General features: G+C 40.9%; 1 protein-coding gene across 2 annotated transcripts in view; it reads left to right on the plus strand.

The window, feature by feature from the left end:
- The window catches only part of scarb2a (scavenger receptor class B, member 2a), a 37,545-nt gene extending 18,547 nt beyond the window's left edge, over positions 1 to 18,998 (plus strand). The window contains exons 6-13 of one of the 2 annotated variants that reach the window (XM_069187392.1): positions 2,432 to 2,551; positions 5,812 to 5,990; positions 9,894 to 10,012; positions 11,185 to 11,258; positions 11,632 to 11,683; positions 11,791 to 11,943; positions 13,465 to 13,512; positions 14,171 to 18,998. In XM_069187392.1, the coding sequence (XP_069043493.1) occupies positions 2,432 to 2,551; positions 5,812 to 5,990; positions 9,894 to 10,012; positions 11,185 to 11,258; positions 11,632 to 11,683; positions 11,791 to 11,943; positions 13,465 to 13,512; positions 14,171 to 14,311 (886 nt within the window). In that variant the 3' untranslated portion in view covers positions 14,312 to 18,998. The remainder of the gene's footprint in view (positions 1 to 2,431; positions 2,552 to 5,811; positions 5,991 to 9,893; positions 10,013 to 11,184; positions 11,259 to 11,631; positions 11,684 to 11,790; positions 11,944 to 13,464; positions 13,513 to 14,170) is intronic. The other variant, XM_069187393.1, reaches the window with a different exon arrangement.
- Positions 18,999 to 20,819: the final 1,821 nt, after the last annotated feature.

Here is a 20,819-nt window from a genome sequence, read left to right on the forward strand (position 1 = left end):
GCGGGTTAGTTTCTCAAATGATCCAGGGATCCCGCCCAGGTGTTTTTTCAAAAAAGCCAGGGTGTTAGTTTCATCGTCATGGTTGGGTCGCTTGTTCCGTTTTCCCATAACCCTCCTGGTTTTCATTTTAAAAGCAGTCCCATGTCGTTTTGAGATGTGCCCATGTTACTTTACCTCGACCTGTTGGTATGTGTTTGATGCTTGAATTAATAAAGAGAGGAGAGGTAATTCATCAGCTTAGTTAACCCTTTTAGACACCCTGTGTACTGTATTAAACTTGACTTTTTCAGATCCCTTTTTTCTGAACTACACTACACTATGTTCTTTTAGAACCCTTTAAACTACAGTAAGATTAGTTTTTGCTGTGCTTTGCACAAACAAGGGATCCTATTGTGTAAAGGAGTGGAGACCGTGATGAATAAGCATTCATTTTTCTTGCAAAACATATCTGAAACCTTCCCTTCTCTCCTGTAGGACCCAGCCTGCTTTATGGCTTAATGGCTTTGCATCTCATATTTTTATGTTCTTATGTACAGTTTACCGGATGCTCAATTAAATTTTATTTGATAAAAAAAACACAATATATCCATGCTCACTGTGGGTTAAGTACAGTATATCTAATCAGTTTTAGGAAATTTACACTTTCTCAGGCTTAACTTTCTTTAGGCTTTTTTTTTAAAAAAAGATACAGCCTAAATTGTTTTGAAGATCTCTTAGCAGATAAGAGTTCATTTCACAAAGTTGTTGATTTAAGGCCTGGAAATTTAAATTCCTGACTTCCTGGTATGTATTCTAGCAGTTGGTGGTCAGTTTTTAAACCGTTACGTATGCTGTTTAGGGTCAGACAACATTGCCTGCAAAAATGCTTTGATCTGATACAGTTTGCTTCTTCATGATCAGTATCAGCAATGCCCATTCTTGTGGTTCACTTGTACAGCCTTGCAGCTGTTACACTTGAATTGTAATGAGCTGGGAGATGTTGGATACACCAGCACCCAATTCTGCAATTTCCAAGAGCACGCCTTGGTCAAGAACCACCGGAATCCCTCCCTATGTGCCTCTTTAGAAAACAAATGTGTAGAAAGATGTCTTGCAGCAGAAGCCAGTACATCTGCAGTTTGATCAAGGGTGACGTTGAGATTTATTCGGATTGTGTGGTTCGATCCTCCTCCCTCCAGTGTGGCAGTGCGTTCAGATCTCTGTTGGACATCTGAGGTAACCATTGTCTTAACATACTTGGACATTTAGCTCTTCATTAAAAAAAACAAACACATACTGTATAAAACTGCCTATAGCCAGATTCTGAAATGCAGATAAGATGATCCCTGGCTGTGGCGTGTGGCCAGAAGAAGAGGCTCTTCCACGTGGTGCTGTGACCAGTAACCAGAGACTTTGGACACCAAAGAGCTTTTGCAGCACATTTTCTTTCCTCTCGGGCTGCAGCTAAAAAGAGGAAATTGTTCAGGTTTTTTTTTCCCATGATGGGCTTGATGTTGACTACCGTCTAGCTGTCTTCTTTTCCTGTTTAAAAAGATGATTATAGGAAATTCTCTTCAAGACCTATAAAGTTAATTTTTAAAGTTTTTGCGCGTCAACGTCTATTAAGTTAGGGATCTTGCATGGCATTCTTAACTTTCTTGTTCCACATGGAAATGTCTTGTAGTAGAAAAAAGGAATATTCGAAAGAGAGGGTTGTTTTTACAGAGTGCTGATCCCGTATAGAGGTTTTGTTAAATGACTGGATTTGCGACATGAGCAAATATTGGCCCACCATCTCCTGCCATGAATCTAGCTTAAAATTGAATTTGAATTGAAAAGGTCCTGAGTAGAAAGTATTGAATCCCATGCAGGTGTCCCAGACTCTGTGGAAGTAAAGGTCCCTCCTCAATTAGTTACACTACATTTTACCCCTTGAAGAAGTCTTCTCCAGTGTTGTGGAAATGTTGCTGGACGTCTGTTAGCTGCCAGAAAGTCATGGAACACCGCGTTTGTGCTCTAAACTAATTACTTCAGTATCGCCGGGCTAAATTAAAGCCAGTTATGGTTTGCTTTTTTATGTAATAATAATAATAATAATAATAATTGCTTACACTTATATAGCGCTTTTCTGGACACTCCAATCAAAGCGCTTTACAGGTAATGGGGACTCCCCTCCAGCCCCACCTGGATGATGCGACGGCAACCATAGTACGCTCACCACACATCAGCTATCAGTAGGGAGGAGAGCAGATTAATGTAGCCAATTCATTATGTGCTACAACTGTGTGTTTCAGTGCTACTGTGGTATACACTTCAGTCTGATTCCCCATCCATACCATCATCCTTCATTTGACCTCTTTTCCAGCAGCTGGGTGGGTGGGTTAGGGCTTCACTGAAGCGGGGGCTTTGTTTGTGAGAGGTGCGTTAACCCGGTTGACACTCTCTTCCTCAGCACGATGCAGTGGTGGTCCTCCAACCAGAGCAACATGATCAACGGCACAGATGGGGGCGCCTTCCACCCGCTGATATCGAAGAATGAATCGCTTTTCATCTTTGCGGCCGATCTGTGCAGGTACGCCTTGCTCTGCCGTCTTCTCGTTTATTTATTTCTTTTTTTTTTCATTTTGGCGTAAGCCATTAGCAGATGCAGCTATCCTTCACTTCAGTTCAGACTTGCATTAAATTCGGTGTTTAATTCTGCATGATGAAGTGAGGATTATTTTGAAAAGTGATGATGGGGCACAGTGTCACTTTTTGTCGTGAAGTACCATCTATAAAACATGAACAGCCTCATTTCCCCAAAGTGTCCTGCTGTAGTTCTGTAGTAATCCAGTTCCGCTGCAGTGAAAACCAGCGGGTGTATGAGCCTCCAGCAGCAGAAACTCCTGATGGGAGACTCTAGGACTAAAGTGATTACAGCGTATGATAGAATTTCACAGGCATGCTGTATGATCCCTCCGTTTCTCTCCAGGTCTATTAGAAGTAAAGTCTCTTGCCAGACCTGACCCGGGCAGTGCTTTTTTTGGCTTTTAAAGACAAGTACACATCTGTAGTGCTATAGGAGCAGAGCTCCAACTTAAAAATGGCACCATGTCGGAGGGAAATTTGCAATTTGCACACAGCTGTATGCGGGGAAAAAAATGGAAGTGATTTTCAGAAGCAGTTTAACCTCAGTCTCTTAATGCGCATGCTTACTTACTGAACTGTTTCTTTGACTAACCCTTGCACTGGTTTCAGTGTGACTTTTTACCTAGTAATGACCTTGTTTTTGATTTTAGTGATGGTCCTGTTTCTATTTGGGATTTGGGCCAAATATTTGCTTTGGGCGGTGATGAATTTGATGGCCCTTTATTCTGCATGGAAAGTATTTGTTGTAGCAGTATATTATCTCTTGGATTCATCTGAGCCATGGACAGCTCTCACATGATTTTCAAGTAGCCTCTTACAGTACTTTCACCTAGTTTCTCACATGGCAAATAGCTCTTTTTTGTTGCAGTAGGAAGGTAATTCTCACTGCTATACAGTTGACCTTCCAACTAAATATTCTGAAGGGTCATTTACTTCAATTCATATGCCAAAGTATTTTGACCTTTGTATTTCCTTAGCTAATACTGCAGTTTCCATCTGTCCCTTCCATGCTGGTCCTCCAAGTGAATGGAATGTCCTGATCCCTTTGTCTGTTTCAGACTGCTGGTACATTGCACTTTAATATACTGCAGGTAAAAGGAAAGCATTTCCACAACCTTCTCTGTAAAGACATAGTTCCTGATTCCAGTTCTAAATGCCCTGAGTTCTACTTCTGTCCTGGTTTCAGTTTTGATTCTAAAGTAAATTTTGGACTTGACTTTGTCAGTACCTTCCAGGAATTAAAATAATTGTATGACGTCTTCTCTGTTCAGAGCGAAATAGTTTCAGTTCCTTTAACTTAAAGATTTCTCGAATTAATGTTCTTGCCCTCCTCTAATCGTTTTTTTTGGTACACATGAAAATATAGTGTGTGAAAATATGGGAGTATGTAATTATTATTTGCTGTCCAAAAAACACAAAATAGCTGTCAAATGTGTTGAAAGCCATCAAAGAAGAAAGGGGGGGAAAATCTTGCGTACTAGGATAAAAACAGATATTTGCAGAAACTGATTATTACCACACTCTTGTCAAAGGGAGTGGTAGGTATCTGCATTCCTAAATTGCACAAATGTAGCAGCTATGAAACCACATGGGGAGATACGTACTGTAATGAGGCACTATCTCACTTACTGGAAGAGTTAGTTTTTCATCTGTGGTTTAGACTGAAGATAAAGTTAATTCACATTTAGTTCACTTTTCGTATAACAGCTTAATGATAAAGTTTGACAAAATGTTATATTCCGTTCCCTCCAGGTTTCTTCATACCCCCGATGAAATATGAACAAAAAACATAACCCAATGATTTAGTTTGGATTATGTGTTATGAAAAAGTCATCCTGTATTTAATAAAATGATATTTGTTCTAAATCAATAAATCCAGACAACACAAGAGTCACATTTATTGACTGCCCTGGACCAGTACTTTGTATTTTGTAAAGCCTCCTCTGGCAGGGATTACACTGACGAGACAAAAAAATCTTGAATTATTTTCCATATACAACAAGTGTGTTGGAGTTTTTACTCGTTCAGCAGTACCCAGTAACAGAGGAAAAAAAAATAGGCAGAAATGAAAAACGGACACGGACAATAAATTTAGACAATAGGCATTATAATACAGCCAAGACAGGACATAGTGCCAACAGTGCAGTACCCTAAAGTGCAGGTGCTAATTTGAGCTGTTTATGATGCGGACTGCTTGGGGGAAGAAACTGTTTCTGAATCTATTGGTAAGTGGTCTGATACTGCGACCTCCTACCAGAACCCAGGGGTAAAAAACGGATCGTGGCCAGGATGAATTGTAGTGCGAGTTCCTTCATTTGGTTTTCTTTTGTGAACTGTGTTCTTGAGTTCTAACCATCAAGGTTCAGTGGGACTGAGGACTGAGGTGGCCTGCCAAGAACATTTATTATGTGTGCAGTCAGACCATTTCTTTATTGGTTTAGCAGTTGATCATTATGGATCAATATTCTTATGCTGGAATGTCACTTTTTCAGCAGGGAACAAGGTGTTTGGTCTAAATGTCTTGGCATCTTGGGGATTTCCCCCCAAATGTAATAAACCTACCACCATATTCCACAGTGGACATGTTTTCTCAATGTGAGTGGCAAATTAATGCTAACTGTAGTCCCGAAAACCTCTATCTCCCCTTCATTTGACCATGAGACACGATTCCAGTTGTCTGACAAATTCAAGTCAGTCTCTTTTGATACTAAAAGAGCTATTTCCTTGCAGTCTTGAAAGCCACATTCACGCGGTACTTCAACACTTTGTACCCTGTTGATGCTGGTTTGTAATGGAGATCTTTGTCTGTTGCCTGTGGTTGATTTCTGAACCACTTGTCTCATGAAACATGGTGACAAGATAGTCTTGCTTCCTCATACTGGCAGGGCTGCAACAATACCAGTAGGCCTTAATGGACACTGTAGTGAGCAGTGGTTGATTCTTCACTTTGTGGGCCATCTACCTGCATTCTTTGGCAGTGCTTCTCTTGCATGGTGTTTTTCTCCTTTTCATTGCTAACCACAGTTCGCAACCACTGACAGAATCAAAACCACCCTTCGGATCTAAAGAAAGGTGGAAGAGAATCATCTGGATGTATTGTTGATCTCAAGCTGTTGAGCCCTTGACTTTATGGTGAGCTTAATAAAGGATCTCCTTTGAGAAACGCGTGCATTTTTCTGATGGCATTCGATTCCCCACCTGCAGGTCAATCCACGTGGACTTTGAAAAGGACGTGGAGGTCAAGGGCATACCGGCGTACCGATTCTCCCCGCCGCTGGAAGTGCTTGCAAGCCCTGAAGACAACCCCGCCAACGCTGGGTTCTGCGTGCCACCCGGAGACTGCCTGGGCACTGGGGTGCTGAAGGTCAGCGTGTGTCGTAAAGGTAGGGAGCTGCCCCTCCCCTCCTGGCTCCGCCCCAACCCCGCCCCTAGCTCTGTGGTGGGTGTGGCCATGACAGGAAGTCCCGTCTGCCCACTTCCTTTAAATAGGGGTCCAGCTGCACCTGCAAGCAAGTTGAAGTGAGAAATTTTTCTTGATGGGGCCAAGGTTTTGTGTCACACATTGCAATATGTTTTGGGTAATTTAATTTACCATGCAGAATAATGCCATGATTTTTTTTTCTGCGTGAAACTGCATCCAAATCATAATTTCAGATCATTTTCCCATGCACAGCTGCACAGCAACACATTTCTATGGATTCTCTTGTTTGTGACGTCTGAAGTTCACATTGTGCAAAATTGATTTATTCATGAAGGAAATTTAATTTCCATATAGGAAATTGTTTCTAGCGGGGACAAAAATGCCAGGTTATATAAAGACACATGAAATATTTTTATGAATTCTAACATAGACATTGGTAGGAGTGAAATAAAGCAGTCTGAAAGGCAGGCATTCAACAAAATTGGTACAATCCTCTTAAGATCAAATTGGCAAATCCTTCTAGTGTCTGATGAAATTCCTCAGATTGATTGATAACTGTAATATAGTTTACTATAAGATCAGGACCAGAATGATCTATTATTAATTTAACATATACTTTCTTTAATATATTTAATACATTAAGAGGTTTTACTCTTACAGCTACAATTTTGACAATTAGTCTGTAATTCTACATTGTGACATTGTGTGTCTGGAAAATAACATCAACATTTAAGTCTTTTTCACAGGCATCTTCAAATTTACAGTTCATACCATACCTTCAGTTTTGTTTCTGCTACCTGCATGTAACAAGCTACTGCTCGTGTTTATATTAAACTTGGTCTGCATGGTGTTGGCCAAGTGATTCATTGTTTTTGAACTTCCTTTCCAGCTACTCCAGTGTTTGCTAATCTTCCTATTTTAGGATGGTCTGAGAATTAATTTAGTTTACTGAACATGCTAGAATCTAGCTCAAAGCTGCTCATTCCTAGTCCTGGGTGGCCAGCGTGTCTTCACATTTTGATGTTCAGCTGCAGTCATATCCAATTTCGGTTCAATATTGATTAAATGAACAGATTCTCCCAGCTCTTCATCTGCTTATGCTTTAAAGACTGCACACTGGCATTCCAGAACCTGGTCTGAGGCTCCTGATCTAGATCATCAATACTGCATAAATTGGAAAGAATAGTGTTCCTAATACAGATTCTTGGGGTACTGTACTTAATAAATTCCCATATTGTAGCATTCCCCCTTATTTGTTTTATCCAGTAACCATATCTCAAACCAGAACCATGCATTAACTTCACTGCTTACAGTTAAAGAATTAACTTTTATGCAAAGCTTTATTGTAAGCCTTCTGGAAATCTAAAATTACTTGATTTGATGGTCACTGATTGATGGAGTTGGTATCTGACTGCAGGGTGTAACCTCGTGACACGTGTCAAACTGTGCGTGTGACTTGACGACTGGAAACCCACATATCCACATTAAAGTACCCCTTTTTTAAACTTACGGCACAGTGAACTTCTGCCCAGAGCACCACAGCCAAAAGGGACAGAAGGAAAGCATTCACCTCTGTTCCACTGCCTTTTCCCAGACAGAATGTGACTCCAAATAGCAGTTGTGGAGCCCATCATGTGATATCAAGGAAGGGGAGCTGTAACAATAATGATTGTGCAATGCTTTTCGTCCCTACTGTGCAATTTGTAGGAGCTGACTCACCTTCAAGAAACCATTATTCCCACTTCCCACTAGGTGAAAGGTTTTTCACTTATTGTCTTTGCTTGCTTAAGCAAAACAGATTCCTACAGCGGCTCTCAACTCCTTGAGAATATCGAAGAGGCCCCAAACATTCAGAGAAGCATTAGACAAGATTCAGAATGATGGAAAAATAACATTTTATTAGATATTTTTAAAATTTCCTTTTTAATTTTGATTTCATGGAGGGCGTGCAGTGAAATGCACCACGTTTTATCATGCAGTTTAGCCATTATTTTATTGCCCCTGGCTTGGATTGGGTATTGGTGGTGGGCACTGCCCAGGCATAGGAGGGCTTCTTTGACACCCTGCGGGACTGCACAATTGAATCCCCAGCTAGGGTTAGAGTTAGCATTCCCTCAATACGTGGACATTTTTTACTCACAGTGCTGGATTCCTGGGCCCAAGTCAACTTTAGGATGAGTGATAATTTGCTCCTATCTGTACTTTTATTTTTCAGAGACTTTTGGCTGCCTGTATTGGATATTGCCACATTTCAGTGATTGTATCCAAATACTGAGTCAGATGAAAAGTTTGAAGAAAACCTGTTCTAATGGGTAAACTCTCCCAATTTTGTCATTTAAAGTGCAACTACAAGTATAACTGCAGGCAATATTCTGCGGTTCTTGTAACCCTACAGTACACTGGCCTAAAATTCATAGTGATTAAATTGCCACTGTACAGCTTTTTTTGCCTCAATGACCGTTTGCCTAAAGAAAATAGATTATTGAAGAAGATGAATTTCCAAGAGCCTTTTAAGAACTGTTTTGATTGTGTGCGAGTCATATTTCTGCAAGTCGTTGAAGGCTGCAGCCATATTGCCCGGCAACTGGAGCTCAGCAGGTGTGAGCCTGGCCAGTACCTGGATGGGAGACCTCCTGGGAAAGACTAAGGTTGCTGCTGTGAGTTGGGCCAGCAGGGGGTGCTCATTCTGCGGTCTGCGTGGGTCCTAATGCCCCAGTATTGTGACGGGGACACTATACTGTATAAAGGCGCCGTCCTTCGGATGAGACGTAAAACCGAGGTCCTGACTCTCTGTGGTCATTAAAAATCCCAGGGCGTTTCCCGAAAAGAGGAGGGGTGTAACCCCAGCATCCTGGCCAGATTTCCCCCTGGTCTTTACCAATCAGGGCCTCCTAAAAATCCCCATCTATGAATTACTCGTCTCTCCTCCCCACTGATAGCTGATGTGTGGTGAGCCGTCGCATCATCCAGGTGGGGCTGCACACTGGTGGTGGTGCAGGGGAGTCCCCATTACCTGTAAAGCACTTTGAGTGGAGTGTCCAGAAAAGTGCTATATGAGTACAAGGAATTATTCATTATTATTATAGATGTGCACATTGTCATTCTCTGGAGGAGCCCCAGTTTCGTACGTCCCATGTGAAGGGGCAGCTTTGTGTATTGTGAGGAAACTACTTGAACGTCCTCTGGGTGTTGTGGAAATATTCAGTCTTGGCAGCAGGATACATCGTGCGAGTAGCAATACCAAAAAAAACAGGAACCGAAATGGAACAAGTGCCACCAGAACAAAGCCCTGGACTGGATGTTCTTGTTGGAACAATTAAGGCCAAGGGTTATACAGTTAAGTGATCGTGGCATCAGTGCACAGTAGTCTAAAGGTGCTGCAGAACAATGAACCGGAAGGTACCTTGAACCTGTTTATTTGAAAAATGCGAGCATTAATCTGTGCAGTTAAACAAAGCATGATACCCCTCCCGTCCTATGTACATGTCACTGAGCGAACACGGAGTACGAAATGTGAAATGCAGACACTCGCAGCTCTCGTTTGCAGGGTCACTGGAGTGGAGGGCAGGATCTGTCTTACTCTACCCTTCCTTCTTCAGACAAAGCTGGTTGAACTTTAACACGCTTTTTGTTTGTAGCCAGATGTACGAGTGGCTCAAGCGCTCGAGATGCCCTTCCACTCTTCGGACCTAAAGCTGCGATTGTGACGATCGTGTTGAGAACAGAGGGGATACAGTTCCTGTTGTGTTGGGGTTTTTTTGTGTGGGGGGGGGGGCAGGTTGAAATTGCACTCCAGCCTTTACAATCTCAGCTGCTGCTGTTCTGATCTCTTCCTCACCGGCACTGTTGTGTTCTGACTTTCAAGGTGCTCCAGTCGTGGTCTCCTTTCCACACTTCTACCAGGCCGACCAGAAGTACATCAGTGCCATCGAAGGGATGAGGCCAAACAAGGAGGATCACGAAACCTTCCTGGACATTAATCCAGTAAGAGGAGCCTGCTTCCAAAATCCCTTGTGTCAGACTGTTACACAACAGTTACGCAACTGTTACTGTTACCCCCGCAGACAAGGGAGGAAAAACATTAGATCATACTGGGAAGAGCCGCAGAAAAATCCGAAGAGCTGTCTTTTTTTTAAGAAACGTTGGTAACTTTTATCACTCCCCCGAACCGCACTGAGATTCCTCACCCAAATGTCAAAAATGAATTTGCGAATTATTTGTGCTGCGTCTTCGAAAGCGAATGAATTCGGAAAGCCATGGGTGGCAGGGTGACATTGATGATAAGCTCTTGCGATGTCACGGCTCCTGGGTCTTGGGCATGCTTTTTGACCAGGGCTCCTTCTCCTTGGAGTTTGTTCTCCTCTGTCTGCGTGGGTTTTCTGCGAGCGCCTCAGTTCTCTTCCACCTCCCCAAGACAGGCCGGCTAGGTGAATTGGTGTCCCTAAACCGTTCCTGTGTGGATGTCCTGAGATCTGAGGTCCTGTCCAGGGTGTGTTCCCCTTTTGCGCTCTCTGCCTCTGGGATAGGCTCAGGGCTGCTACGGTCTTTCTAGCAATGAGCAGCTTTGTGACGGTTGGCTGGATGTACTTTCCTGCACCATCTAGTGGACAGTGTGTGAATCAGACGGTTGTGTTCAATACAGAGCTGGACAAAAATTAGTTTTTTGAAATGTTTGGAATTTTGGAAATTGCTTTTCTCCAGCAGTGGAGTTACCTTTTTTTTCCCCTTTTAAAGGCATTGGAAAATCTGATGAATATTGAGTAGGTTAAACTAATAAAGCACAACTTATTTTTTTGAGGTATCTGTGTGGCTGAAAACACTGCAGATCACATATAAAAAAACCACTGAACTTGCACTGAAGTTGCTTAAATATGCAGTTTAGCCTAGACATGGCTCGGTAGCTTCTTCCTTCCTCCCAAAACGTTTACTCCCTTAGTGTAAAAAGTGGGTCTTGTTCCTGGTTTTAAATGCATTTCCACAAAACTTTTTTTACTTGTCCTCGGGGTCTTGTTTGACTGGTTCTCAATCAATCTACTGGTTTGTCTTTACAGTACATTTACAGATTTTGAATGCTTGAATCAGGTTCCCTCCTCTCTGTCTTGGAAAAGTGTTCATATGCCAGAAACTCTAATTTTGGTCTTGTCTTCTCTCTACAGACTACCGGTTTCCCTGTGCGCGCCTGCAAGAGAGCACAGATGAACATTTTGCTGAAAAAAGTCAGCGGCTTTCCGTAAGTTTCAAATCGGCTTAAAAAAAGTGAAAATCAACTTGAACGCAGACCACTGTGCAGTAGTCAAGAATGGAAGAATGAATAATGGTATACGTGATATAACGCAGTCCATTCTGAAAAATGTTTCTTGGCCTGACAAAAATGTTAGCCAGAATTTTGAGGGAGTGGAATAGGCAGAAATCAAAGAGAGATTTGCATAAAATTGTGTCCAAACAGCTGTCTTCGGAGCCATGGCACAGTGATGGGAAATTTTGACATGGTTTTTTACCTACTGTATCCAAAAGATGAAGATGGAGAACAGCTACTCCTGTTAATTTCAAGTAAACATGTTTGCAGAGTAAACATTTTAATGTTGTCATTTATTTCCCTTCAGCCAAACCAAATATCTAAATGACACCATCTTTCCAGTGATGTTTGTAAATGAGGTAAGAACTTTTTCTTTTAATAAACTACTTGCAGCTTTTGGTATTTCATTACCACATTTTCAAGACTGCGTAAAACTGAATCAACAGCATTTTTTTTCTTCTTTCAGACCGTTGTGATTGATGATGCTTCAGCAGCAAAAGTGAGGAAATTGTTGTTAATTGTCACTGTGGTGTCCAACATTCCTCTGATTATTGTGGGACTGGGTGCCATCATGCTGTTGGTTTTAATCATCCTCATCTGTAGAGCGAGACAGAAGAGAGTGAGTATGAGCTAATGAAGGTTCTTTTTCCCCCCAATTATTTATTTTTTTAATTATATAATTGAAAATGCTCCACCCAGTAATTAGTCTTTTTTTCTGTCTTTTTAACATTAACAAGGAAGCAATTTGTTTCATGGTTGTAAACGTCAACATGAATATTAAAAGAAACCTACTTGTTTCATCAGGTCATGTTTGGAAAATATTGCTCTTAGTGGCAGTTTTGAAAGATTTCTACAGCTGCAAAAACACCCTTCAAGAAGCTATAGTCAAGAATGCTGCTACTTGAAGATGCCATTTCTTATACAGTGCAGAGCTCTTTCCTTGGCAAATCTGGCCACACTAGAAGTGATTCAGATTGCTTTTATTGCCTCCACAAAACAATGCTCTCGAGTTCAGAGAGAAGCATTTGTGTATTTTGCTGGTAATACAGATGCAAAGGAATTAATATTTTAAGTCCTCAGGATAAGACTGCCCAGCCATCAATACAAAATGCTGTTCTTCCTTTTCTCATATTCATATATTAGAGCATTGCTTTGAACTTGCATGTATTCAAGCCAATACATAGTCTGGTCAAACAACAGGAGAATATTAATAATAAAATCTATGAAAAGAATGTAATAGGAGGAATGCTGATCATATAACCAACTCCAACATACCATTTTTGAGTATTGATCATTATTATTTTCTGCTTGCTATCTAAATATTAATTCAAAGCCCTGGAGGCATTTTTTTAAATGTCCCTGTCAAGGTAGATGATCATAACTGTGTCTGGATTTTCCATTTTCCATTTCACCTTAAGTGAAGTCGAAAACGTGCCATTTCATCAGTCCAGATTGCTTTCTGTTAAATATCCATTTGTTTGTTGCAAGCTTGAGAAAATACCACTGTACCCCTTTTGATTTGGTAGCTTATTGTGGAACATTTATATTTAAGTCCAGAGGTTTTTGCCCTGCAGATGTTTTGTGAATGTGTAGTCCTAGTCTAACTGGTTTTTGCTTATTCTTTTTCATGCAGCAAATGAACTTTAAAGCACATTGCTAGTCTGGGCTAACCCATGTTTCATTTTAACCATTAAAACAGGCAAAAGCATGCATGGCCAAGAAATTAACCAGAGCATGTTTTCTTAGTTTCTTTAAAGGAGGTGCTCATGAAAAATCAATAGAAAGTGTCATACTAAAGGTTATTAGTTAGTTATAGAAAGTTTCTTACCAAGATGTTTGTTTTTCAGAAAATGTTTTTTTCGCTAAGGAATGATCCCTGGAAGAGATAGGAAACTAGTCTGGGTATAGGTCTGCACACGTTACCGAGTTATTTATCCCTTCTGAGATGGAAAAATCTTAGTTTTTTTTTGTTTTTCTTTATTTAAGATTGGCTAAGACTGAAACAACATTGTCCGTAAATTTGGAAATAATTGGTCCAGTGCTAAAGTACAGCATTTCCAGTATCAGATGAATATACACTGTGCATTTTTATTTTCTGCTATTTTTACATTTTTTTCTGTTCCTTTTTGTTTCTGTTCAGAATGAAGTTAAGCGTATTGATTTTTCTGAAGCTTTCCCTTCTTTTCCTGTAAGTCTTAATTCATTATTTCATTTTATTTAACAGTTTACAGATTTTGGTTTTCTTGCAACCGTTTAGTTTGTTTTCCCTGAAAGTTTTAGTTTTAAATGAACCCGCATTTCATGATTGCATCATTCATTACATATTTTCTTTGGCACTTAGGCTTTGCTATAACTTGAACAACTTGCTGACGTGTAGTACTGACTGTTATTAGTGAACTAAACTGCCTGCTACCTGTTAATACATGTTAAAAATGGCCCAAAAACACCCCAGTTCAGGATTCTGAGTAATTATAAATGTAATAAAGTATTAAGTGTCAAAGTACTGATGGGAAAACTGAAGCAGAGTCAACTTGCAGCTTTTGCAAAAGAGATAATTAGGATTGTGGTCATACAGCTGAAAAGACTTAACTTTTGTACCGGCAAATATTTAAGTGCATAGCCTTCCAACATCCTTTTATCTTTTAATTTTCCTCATTTGTGCTGGAACCTACAGCGCATTACGTGAATGTGGATTTTTCACCTCCGTGACAGCCTTAAAGGCGCAAATTTTCAAAACTGTTTTCAACTAGAAGTCGAGTTTTTCATTTGGCCACAGCACCCCACCGCCTTCCCTCAGACAGAGGCGTGTGGAGAAATAACGCCGTTCTCGCGGTTTGTGTTTGTAGACAATGGCCAAGGAAGACACGGCCTACACCCAGGTCCGAGACAAGCCGGAGGACGGGCCAGAGAACGACTCCAACCCCACCCAGCAGTTAAAAAACGGCCCCTACATCTCCATGCACCCCATCGACCCTGAGAACTGTTGAGGGGGAACCGGATTGGCCCAGGACAGTGCCAAGCTTTGCACCGGTGCAGGGGTCTGGACACGGCCCCTGTCAATCCAAACCATCGAGGTGTTGCTTGTTTCTGCGCCATTCTGAACCATCGTTTGTTTTGTTTTGTTTTCCTTCAGGCTGGGCTCTGTGCATGGCCAAACTCTGATAACATTCCTAATGAGCGAGACCTCCCCCCTCCCCTCTGCATTCTCTTGTGCAGTTTGTTTCAGTTTCAGATTGGGGACCACGGGAGTTGTACTGGATTTTCTAGGGCGCACAACTGGAGGTATTTCTACTAGTAGCCTTGATCCACTGCAGGGAAGATCTGTAGCCATGGGTCGAAGGAAGCTGGGGATGGGGGGGTTAAAAACCCAACATACAGCTAATTGTTCACTATTGCTGGGCGTACGTCCAGCGTCTCGGCGCGTTCCTCAAAGGCTGAGCGCTGCTTCTTGGTGAGTGAAGCACCACATCCCCCAGAGAACTGCAGTGGGAGGGCCGTCTCCCTGCCATAAGCGTGCTGTTGTGAGCGAGCCTCCGGCGGTAATGGGAAGGGGCGGCTCGGGCAGGGATAAAATAGAATACGACCGCCAATCGGAATGAAGCAGTCGCCAACGTTCATATACCTGCTGGCCTTGGCCTTTTGCTTTGCCGGGGAGGCCTGGTGTGGACTGTAGGAACTACTGCGGAGAAGGCGGTTCAGTTCGGTTTCGGGCCATTTTCCTTCCGACGTGGCACAGTCATATGTGGCTAGTACGCCAAAGCCGCACTGTATGTCCGCCATCTAACATCGCATCTTCACCACGAGAGCTGACCATGACTCGAGAGTTTGTCTTCACGCCAACCTTTTCCTGTTTCTTGAATTCTATTCCTAATACTGGAGTTTGTTACAGCCTTGATTCAGTTTTTTTTTAAGCTGTGATCAAACCTTCAATTTTTTTTAAATTGAAGTAAGTCATTAACTTTGGTTATGTATTCGATGGCTGGAGGTTGGAAAGTTGTTGTTTTTTTATTTTCTGACTAAAGAAAGAAGTAGGACCTAGCACAGGAGTGAATTCAATGTGATTATGTCCTGGGATATTGTATATAGAAGGCAGTTACTCTGCAACATCTGGAGTGCATTTTATTTTCAACCGCTGTCTTAAAATGTTGCCCTTCCTCTTGATATAACAGTCTTTTTGCTGTAAATTAACAAATTTACTGTACATTGACTCAAGGGGTTTGCAGGTTTCGTAGGGGATCTACAGAAAATGAGAATTAAGTACAGAATGTAAATTAAAGGATGGGGAAACTCCATGCGTGTTGAAATAGCTGCAGTAACTTTTCAATGTAGAGTAAGAAATATCTGAACTCCTGTACCTGTTTTGGCTTCAACGGGAGTCGCTTCAAATTAAAGTGATTATGGATAAACTGACCCTAACCTACAGCGTAACCCAACTGTCCCTCACATTTCAAATAGACATTGTTTGGTTTTGGGAGCCCGATTTTAGAAGAGCTTGCCTATTCGGTCTTCTGCAAAATGTGCCCTGTTTGTTTAAGACATTGCATTTGTCCAGAGTTTGACATATCAAGTAACATTGAATCAGTAGTAATAGTTGAAGACCGAATTAAATGAAATCCAGCTATAACTGTTTGGCCTCTGACTTTTCTGCAACTGTTTTAAGGGCTTTGGTTTGAAATAGGGCAGCAATAATGCACACCACTTGAACAAGCACAGGCTTCGCAATCCTCAGGTTTGTGCTCCTGACGGTGAAATTGAACACTGTTGATTGTTTTTTTTTAGTATAAGTATAAATTTTATATGTATAGATTGAGCAAAGGGCTGAAAAAAAATCAAAATTTCCCATTCTTGTTTGAGAGCAGTGTTTTTTTTAGTAGAAATCTTGTTTTCCTTCATTTCAAACTCTAGGCCATTTCTCTGGATAGCCAAATATCTTAGTGGAATATGTAATTTTCTGTACTTTTGGAGATTTGCTTAAGATCTTATTTTCCTCGTTGTTTTGTTACTGCATTTAAAGGGACAGTTAAAATGTCAGATTCGATTGGTCCTGCTGAGCATTTCAGTTTGGTATATAATTTAAGAGTGAAGTGGGTGTTTCCAGTTGTGCATCTTTTAAGATGGTAAATGGGGATGTGGTTTACTCCAACTATTTGTGTTTCCGGAGTTTACTTTATGTTTTATTTTAATTTTAGGGTTCCGAGCTAGAAACTGTCAGCCAGTGCAGCTAAAGAAAGCTGTCTCCTCCGGACACATTTCTGTGGTAGACACTCAGTGCTTGGTTGTCTGGTTCTGTCTTTTTCTGTTTTAAGCAATGGCTGTAACTCATTCTTCTGGTTAGAACTGGAAGGTCTGTTGAAAATGCTGTATCTATGTAATGCTGGTTTCCAACCGGTAAGTTCAAATGGGAAGAAAACGCAGTGATAAAAAGGTCAGCTACACACAGAAGACTAGAGGGATATTCTGGTCACTACTGATTACAGTGTTACCTTTTGAAAATGAGTCACGTCTGGTATGCAATTCTCAAAATGTATACAGTATGTAGGTTTTAACAACTGTTACCTTTATCCGGTATTTTGTCGGTTGTGTTGTACATATTTTCTTGTTCTATGGTGCGGAATTGGTGACTGAACAGAAAGCGTGTCCTGTGGTCTCTGTATTGATTGCTTTTGCTCTTATGTTTAATATTGGAAGAAGTCCGTGATCTAAGCAAAGGTTTGGTTGTGCGATCACCAGTGCAGAATAACGAATGGGTGTCTGAATGGAAATTCAGGTGGATGGCTTTGTTTTTTTTGTTGTGATTGCTGTTCTTCCACAGATCCTGGTGGAGAGAGCGGCAATCCTCAAAAGCATTTCTAAGCTTATCAATCAAAGTGGAGCCAGTCATTTGTAGATTTAAGTACTGGACAACTTAATGTATACCTGAGCACTATGTCCTTCTTGACTTGAATTTCGAAAATCGCTGAGGCTACCTGAGTGCCGAATCTTATGCTGCACACCTGAGCCATTTTTTCTGCATTCTCGGCCCTGTTCTTCAGACTTAAATCCATTCACTGCCTGTGCTTAACCAAAGATCGCTTGGATATGAATCACTTTCTGCCAATTTTACTTTGCATTGAAGGAAATGCCACCTCTGTGCCATCACCCTCTGCCCTGTTAGCACTGTCGGCTAACGTGTGCGGGAGAGTTTTGAGTTCTCGAGTCAAGGTTTCTTCCTTGAAGAGAGATGCTTTTCAGAAACATTGTCAGTGAATAAACACATTACTCTATACATGTACTGTACAGAAACATCCTTTTAATTGTCTCAAAGTAACAAACTGCCAAAATGTTTACTAACTGTTACAGATTAATATGCTCACAGTATTAAACCTAAAAAAGACAAGGACAAATGCAGCAATACAGGGTTAGATATTTAATGAGAAATTTATAATTGCAATAAAAGTTTTGTAACCTTGAACACTTACTTAGATGGTTTGTTTAAGCCAGAAAAGCTAAAATAGATATTCATTTTGTGAAAGGGTTTTCTCTTTTCTAAAAAGCAATTTAATTCTTTTGTAAAGCTGATTGAATGCTAAAGGTTGTAAAATGCCTTGTAGATTTACACTAAAAGACTGAATATCATTAAGAAAATACTGTATTGTTTCGGGATTGACGCAACGTGAGTTTTTCCAGTTCCTCTTTCCCACCCTAAGTATAGATGTTGGTTACTTAGCAACATTTTCTTTCAGTTATGCCATGGTAAAGAGGAACCAGCTGGTCTTACCTGTTTGAAACAAATGTAGTGCATCATGTAAAAACCAAATCCAAACCTTCATGTATAAAATCTCAGGCTGTGCCAAGGGAACAATTCTAGGTTAACCTTAATTTCCTGTTAAAAAGAAGAAATGTCACTGGCCTTCTAATATCATTTAAAACATTTTCTTAAACAAAACAGATTAAAATTTTGGGAATGTTCCTGTTTAATCTGCACTTCAAGATTTCTTTAAAAAGTCTGTTACACGTTACTTGTGTAAGTGATCACATTTTTAAATAGGGTGGGAAGAAATTTCTTGTAAGAGATAATACCTTACATTACATAGTAACTATACACTACATAATTCACTGTAATTGAATTTAAAACATAATCCCTTACACAAGTAATTTGTAACAGATCGTTTGTTAAAAGAAACTTTCCCATCACTCTGCTTACATACACAACAGCAAAAGTGTTCCCATGTGCTTAAAGACATAAGTGCTAATTTGTAGAACTCATACTGTTGGAAAAACATTTGCAAGTTGTATGCTTGCGTTTTAATTTAAATCCACAAAGGATTTTACAAAATTATACCAATACGTAATTATCTTAATGTTTCCTGTTGTCTAGAGATGAATGAATTACGAGGCTGGCACATGACCCATTTGACCCTTTCCTACACTGACAGTTTAGTGGCACAGTTATTTTCTTCTGAATGGTTTGGAAACACTACATTTCATAAACGTTTCCTTATTCCTTCTGAAACAATACCCCTTTATTGCTGCTGAAAGACAATCTTTTCTTGTCACAAAGGTTCATATAATTTCAATGTAGCATAACATCTCTCTTATTTTTCTGATGCTAACATCAGCACAAAATATTTCTACAATGCTTTTGTACAATTTTTAGTGTAATATTTGCAACAAAAAATAAAAATGATGGTTACAGTTGTGTTTTGTGTGCTTTATTTTAGTCCTTTTGTATGGGGAAAAATAGAAACAAGGGCAAAAGTCAAGCTTTTTGTATTTGGTTGCTTGGTTTTAGTATATTATGCCAGCATTTTCAACAGTTAGATCACAGGCAAACTACATGGGAAAAGAGGGTGATGAACCTGTATTCGTTGCCTTCTGGTAGAACTGTAAGCCACTGTTCAGTAGACACAAAGGTAAAAGTTCAAGTTCAAGTTTGTCATTCCAGCCATTTACAAGTATACAGTGGAACGAAATATCATTCCTCCTGGTCCACGGTGCAAATACAGGCAAGACAGACAGGACACACGTAGTGCAAACTGCAGATAGCGCAAATTACAAGGTAGATACATAACAATATACGCATCACACTGGGATTTTAAACCCTGTTTCTGGAATTGGAGTGGGTGCAAGTGGATTCCAGGGTGTTGAGGAGCCTGACAGCCTGTGGGAAGAAGCTGTTCCAGAGTCTGGTGGAGCTGGCCCGTACACTGCGATATCTTTTCCCAGATGACAGGATGGCAAAGAGTTTGTGGGAGGGATGCGAGGGGTCATCTACTATACTGGAGGCCCTGTGTAAGCAGCGTTTGTGATAGGTGACAGAAATGGAAGGGAGGGAGGCTCCAATGATCTGTTCATCTGTTTCCACAATTGTTTGCAGGGTCTTGTGGTCTGAAGCGTTGCAGTTTCCAAACCAGACAGTGACACAGCTGGTCAAGGTGCACTCAGTGGCGCTTCTGTAGAAGGTGGTAAGAATGGGCAGGGGAAAGGTTTGCCCTCCTCAGTCACCGCAGGAAATAAAGATGCTGCTGTTTTTTCTTTCTTGGCTAGGGAGGTGGTATTGAGGGACCAGGTGAGGTCACCTGTAATGTGTACACCTAGAAATGTGGCGCTTCTGTCTCCACAGGGAAGTCATTGATGTGCAGTGGGGAGTGATCAGCGTGGACACTTCTGAAGTCAATGATTATCTCTTGTTTTGTTTAAATTAAGAGATAGGTTGGTGTTTGTGCACCAGTCCACTAGTTGCTCCACCTCCTCTCTGCATGGTGACTCATCATGGTTGCTAATGAGGCCCACCACTGTCGGCAAACTTGATGAAGCAGTTTTGATGAAGCTTGGCAGTATAGTCGTGAGTCATCAGTGTGAACAGCAGTGGGCTGAGCACACAGCCCTGGGGGGTTCTGGTACTCAATCGGATGGTGCTGGAGATGTTATTACCGATCCGGACTGTCTGAAGAAGTGGAAGGATAAGATGTGTTGTAGCTGGCTGATTAAGCATCTTCCTGTTGCCATGCTCATGTTTCTGTCTGAAATACAGTTGTATTTCTACAGCACCTTTCATCTGAAAGAGTTTCATGCAAATGGAGAGACCCGATTCATTAAGCACTGAAGTGCTGCACACGCCTGGGGCGAGCACCCTGCCACACCCCAGATCAGGCAGAGAGGTGAGAAAGTGAATTCAGGGGGAACTGCAGCTCAGGCACACTGTGCAAGCTCAGAGTGGAATTAAGATAAAATAAGATAAAGATCACTTTATTAGCCATATACAATGTATATTCCTTGCACTAGGAATTAGTCTTTTCGCATACCCCAGCTTGCTCTCCATGAGACACGCAGTCAGGGAGAACTTTATATCTGATTTATTTCTTAATTTAAGTCTGAATTCTTTCAAAATACAAATGGAGAAGTAATATCCTACCAAATAAAGGAACTTCTGTGCTTTCAAAAAATATACACTATAATATTAGAACAGCACGTCTTTCTGCCGAGCCCTTAACATCATTTGAACTAACAAATCGT

The sequence above is a fragment of the Lepisosteus oculatus genome, chromosome 3 (genome assembly GCF_040954835.1).
Source record: "Lepisosteus oculatus isolate fLepOcu1 chromosome 3, fLepOcu1.hap2, whole genome shotgun sequence".
NCBI lineage: Eukaryota > Metazoa > Chordata > Actinopteri > Semionotiformes > Lepisosteidae > Lepisosteus > Lepisosteus oculatus.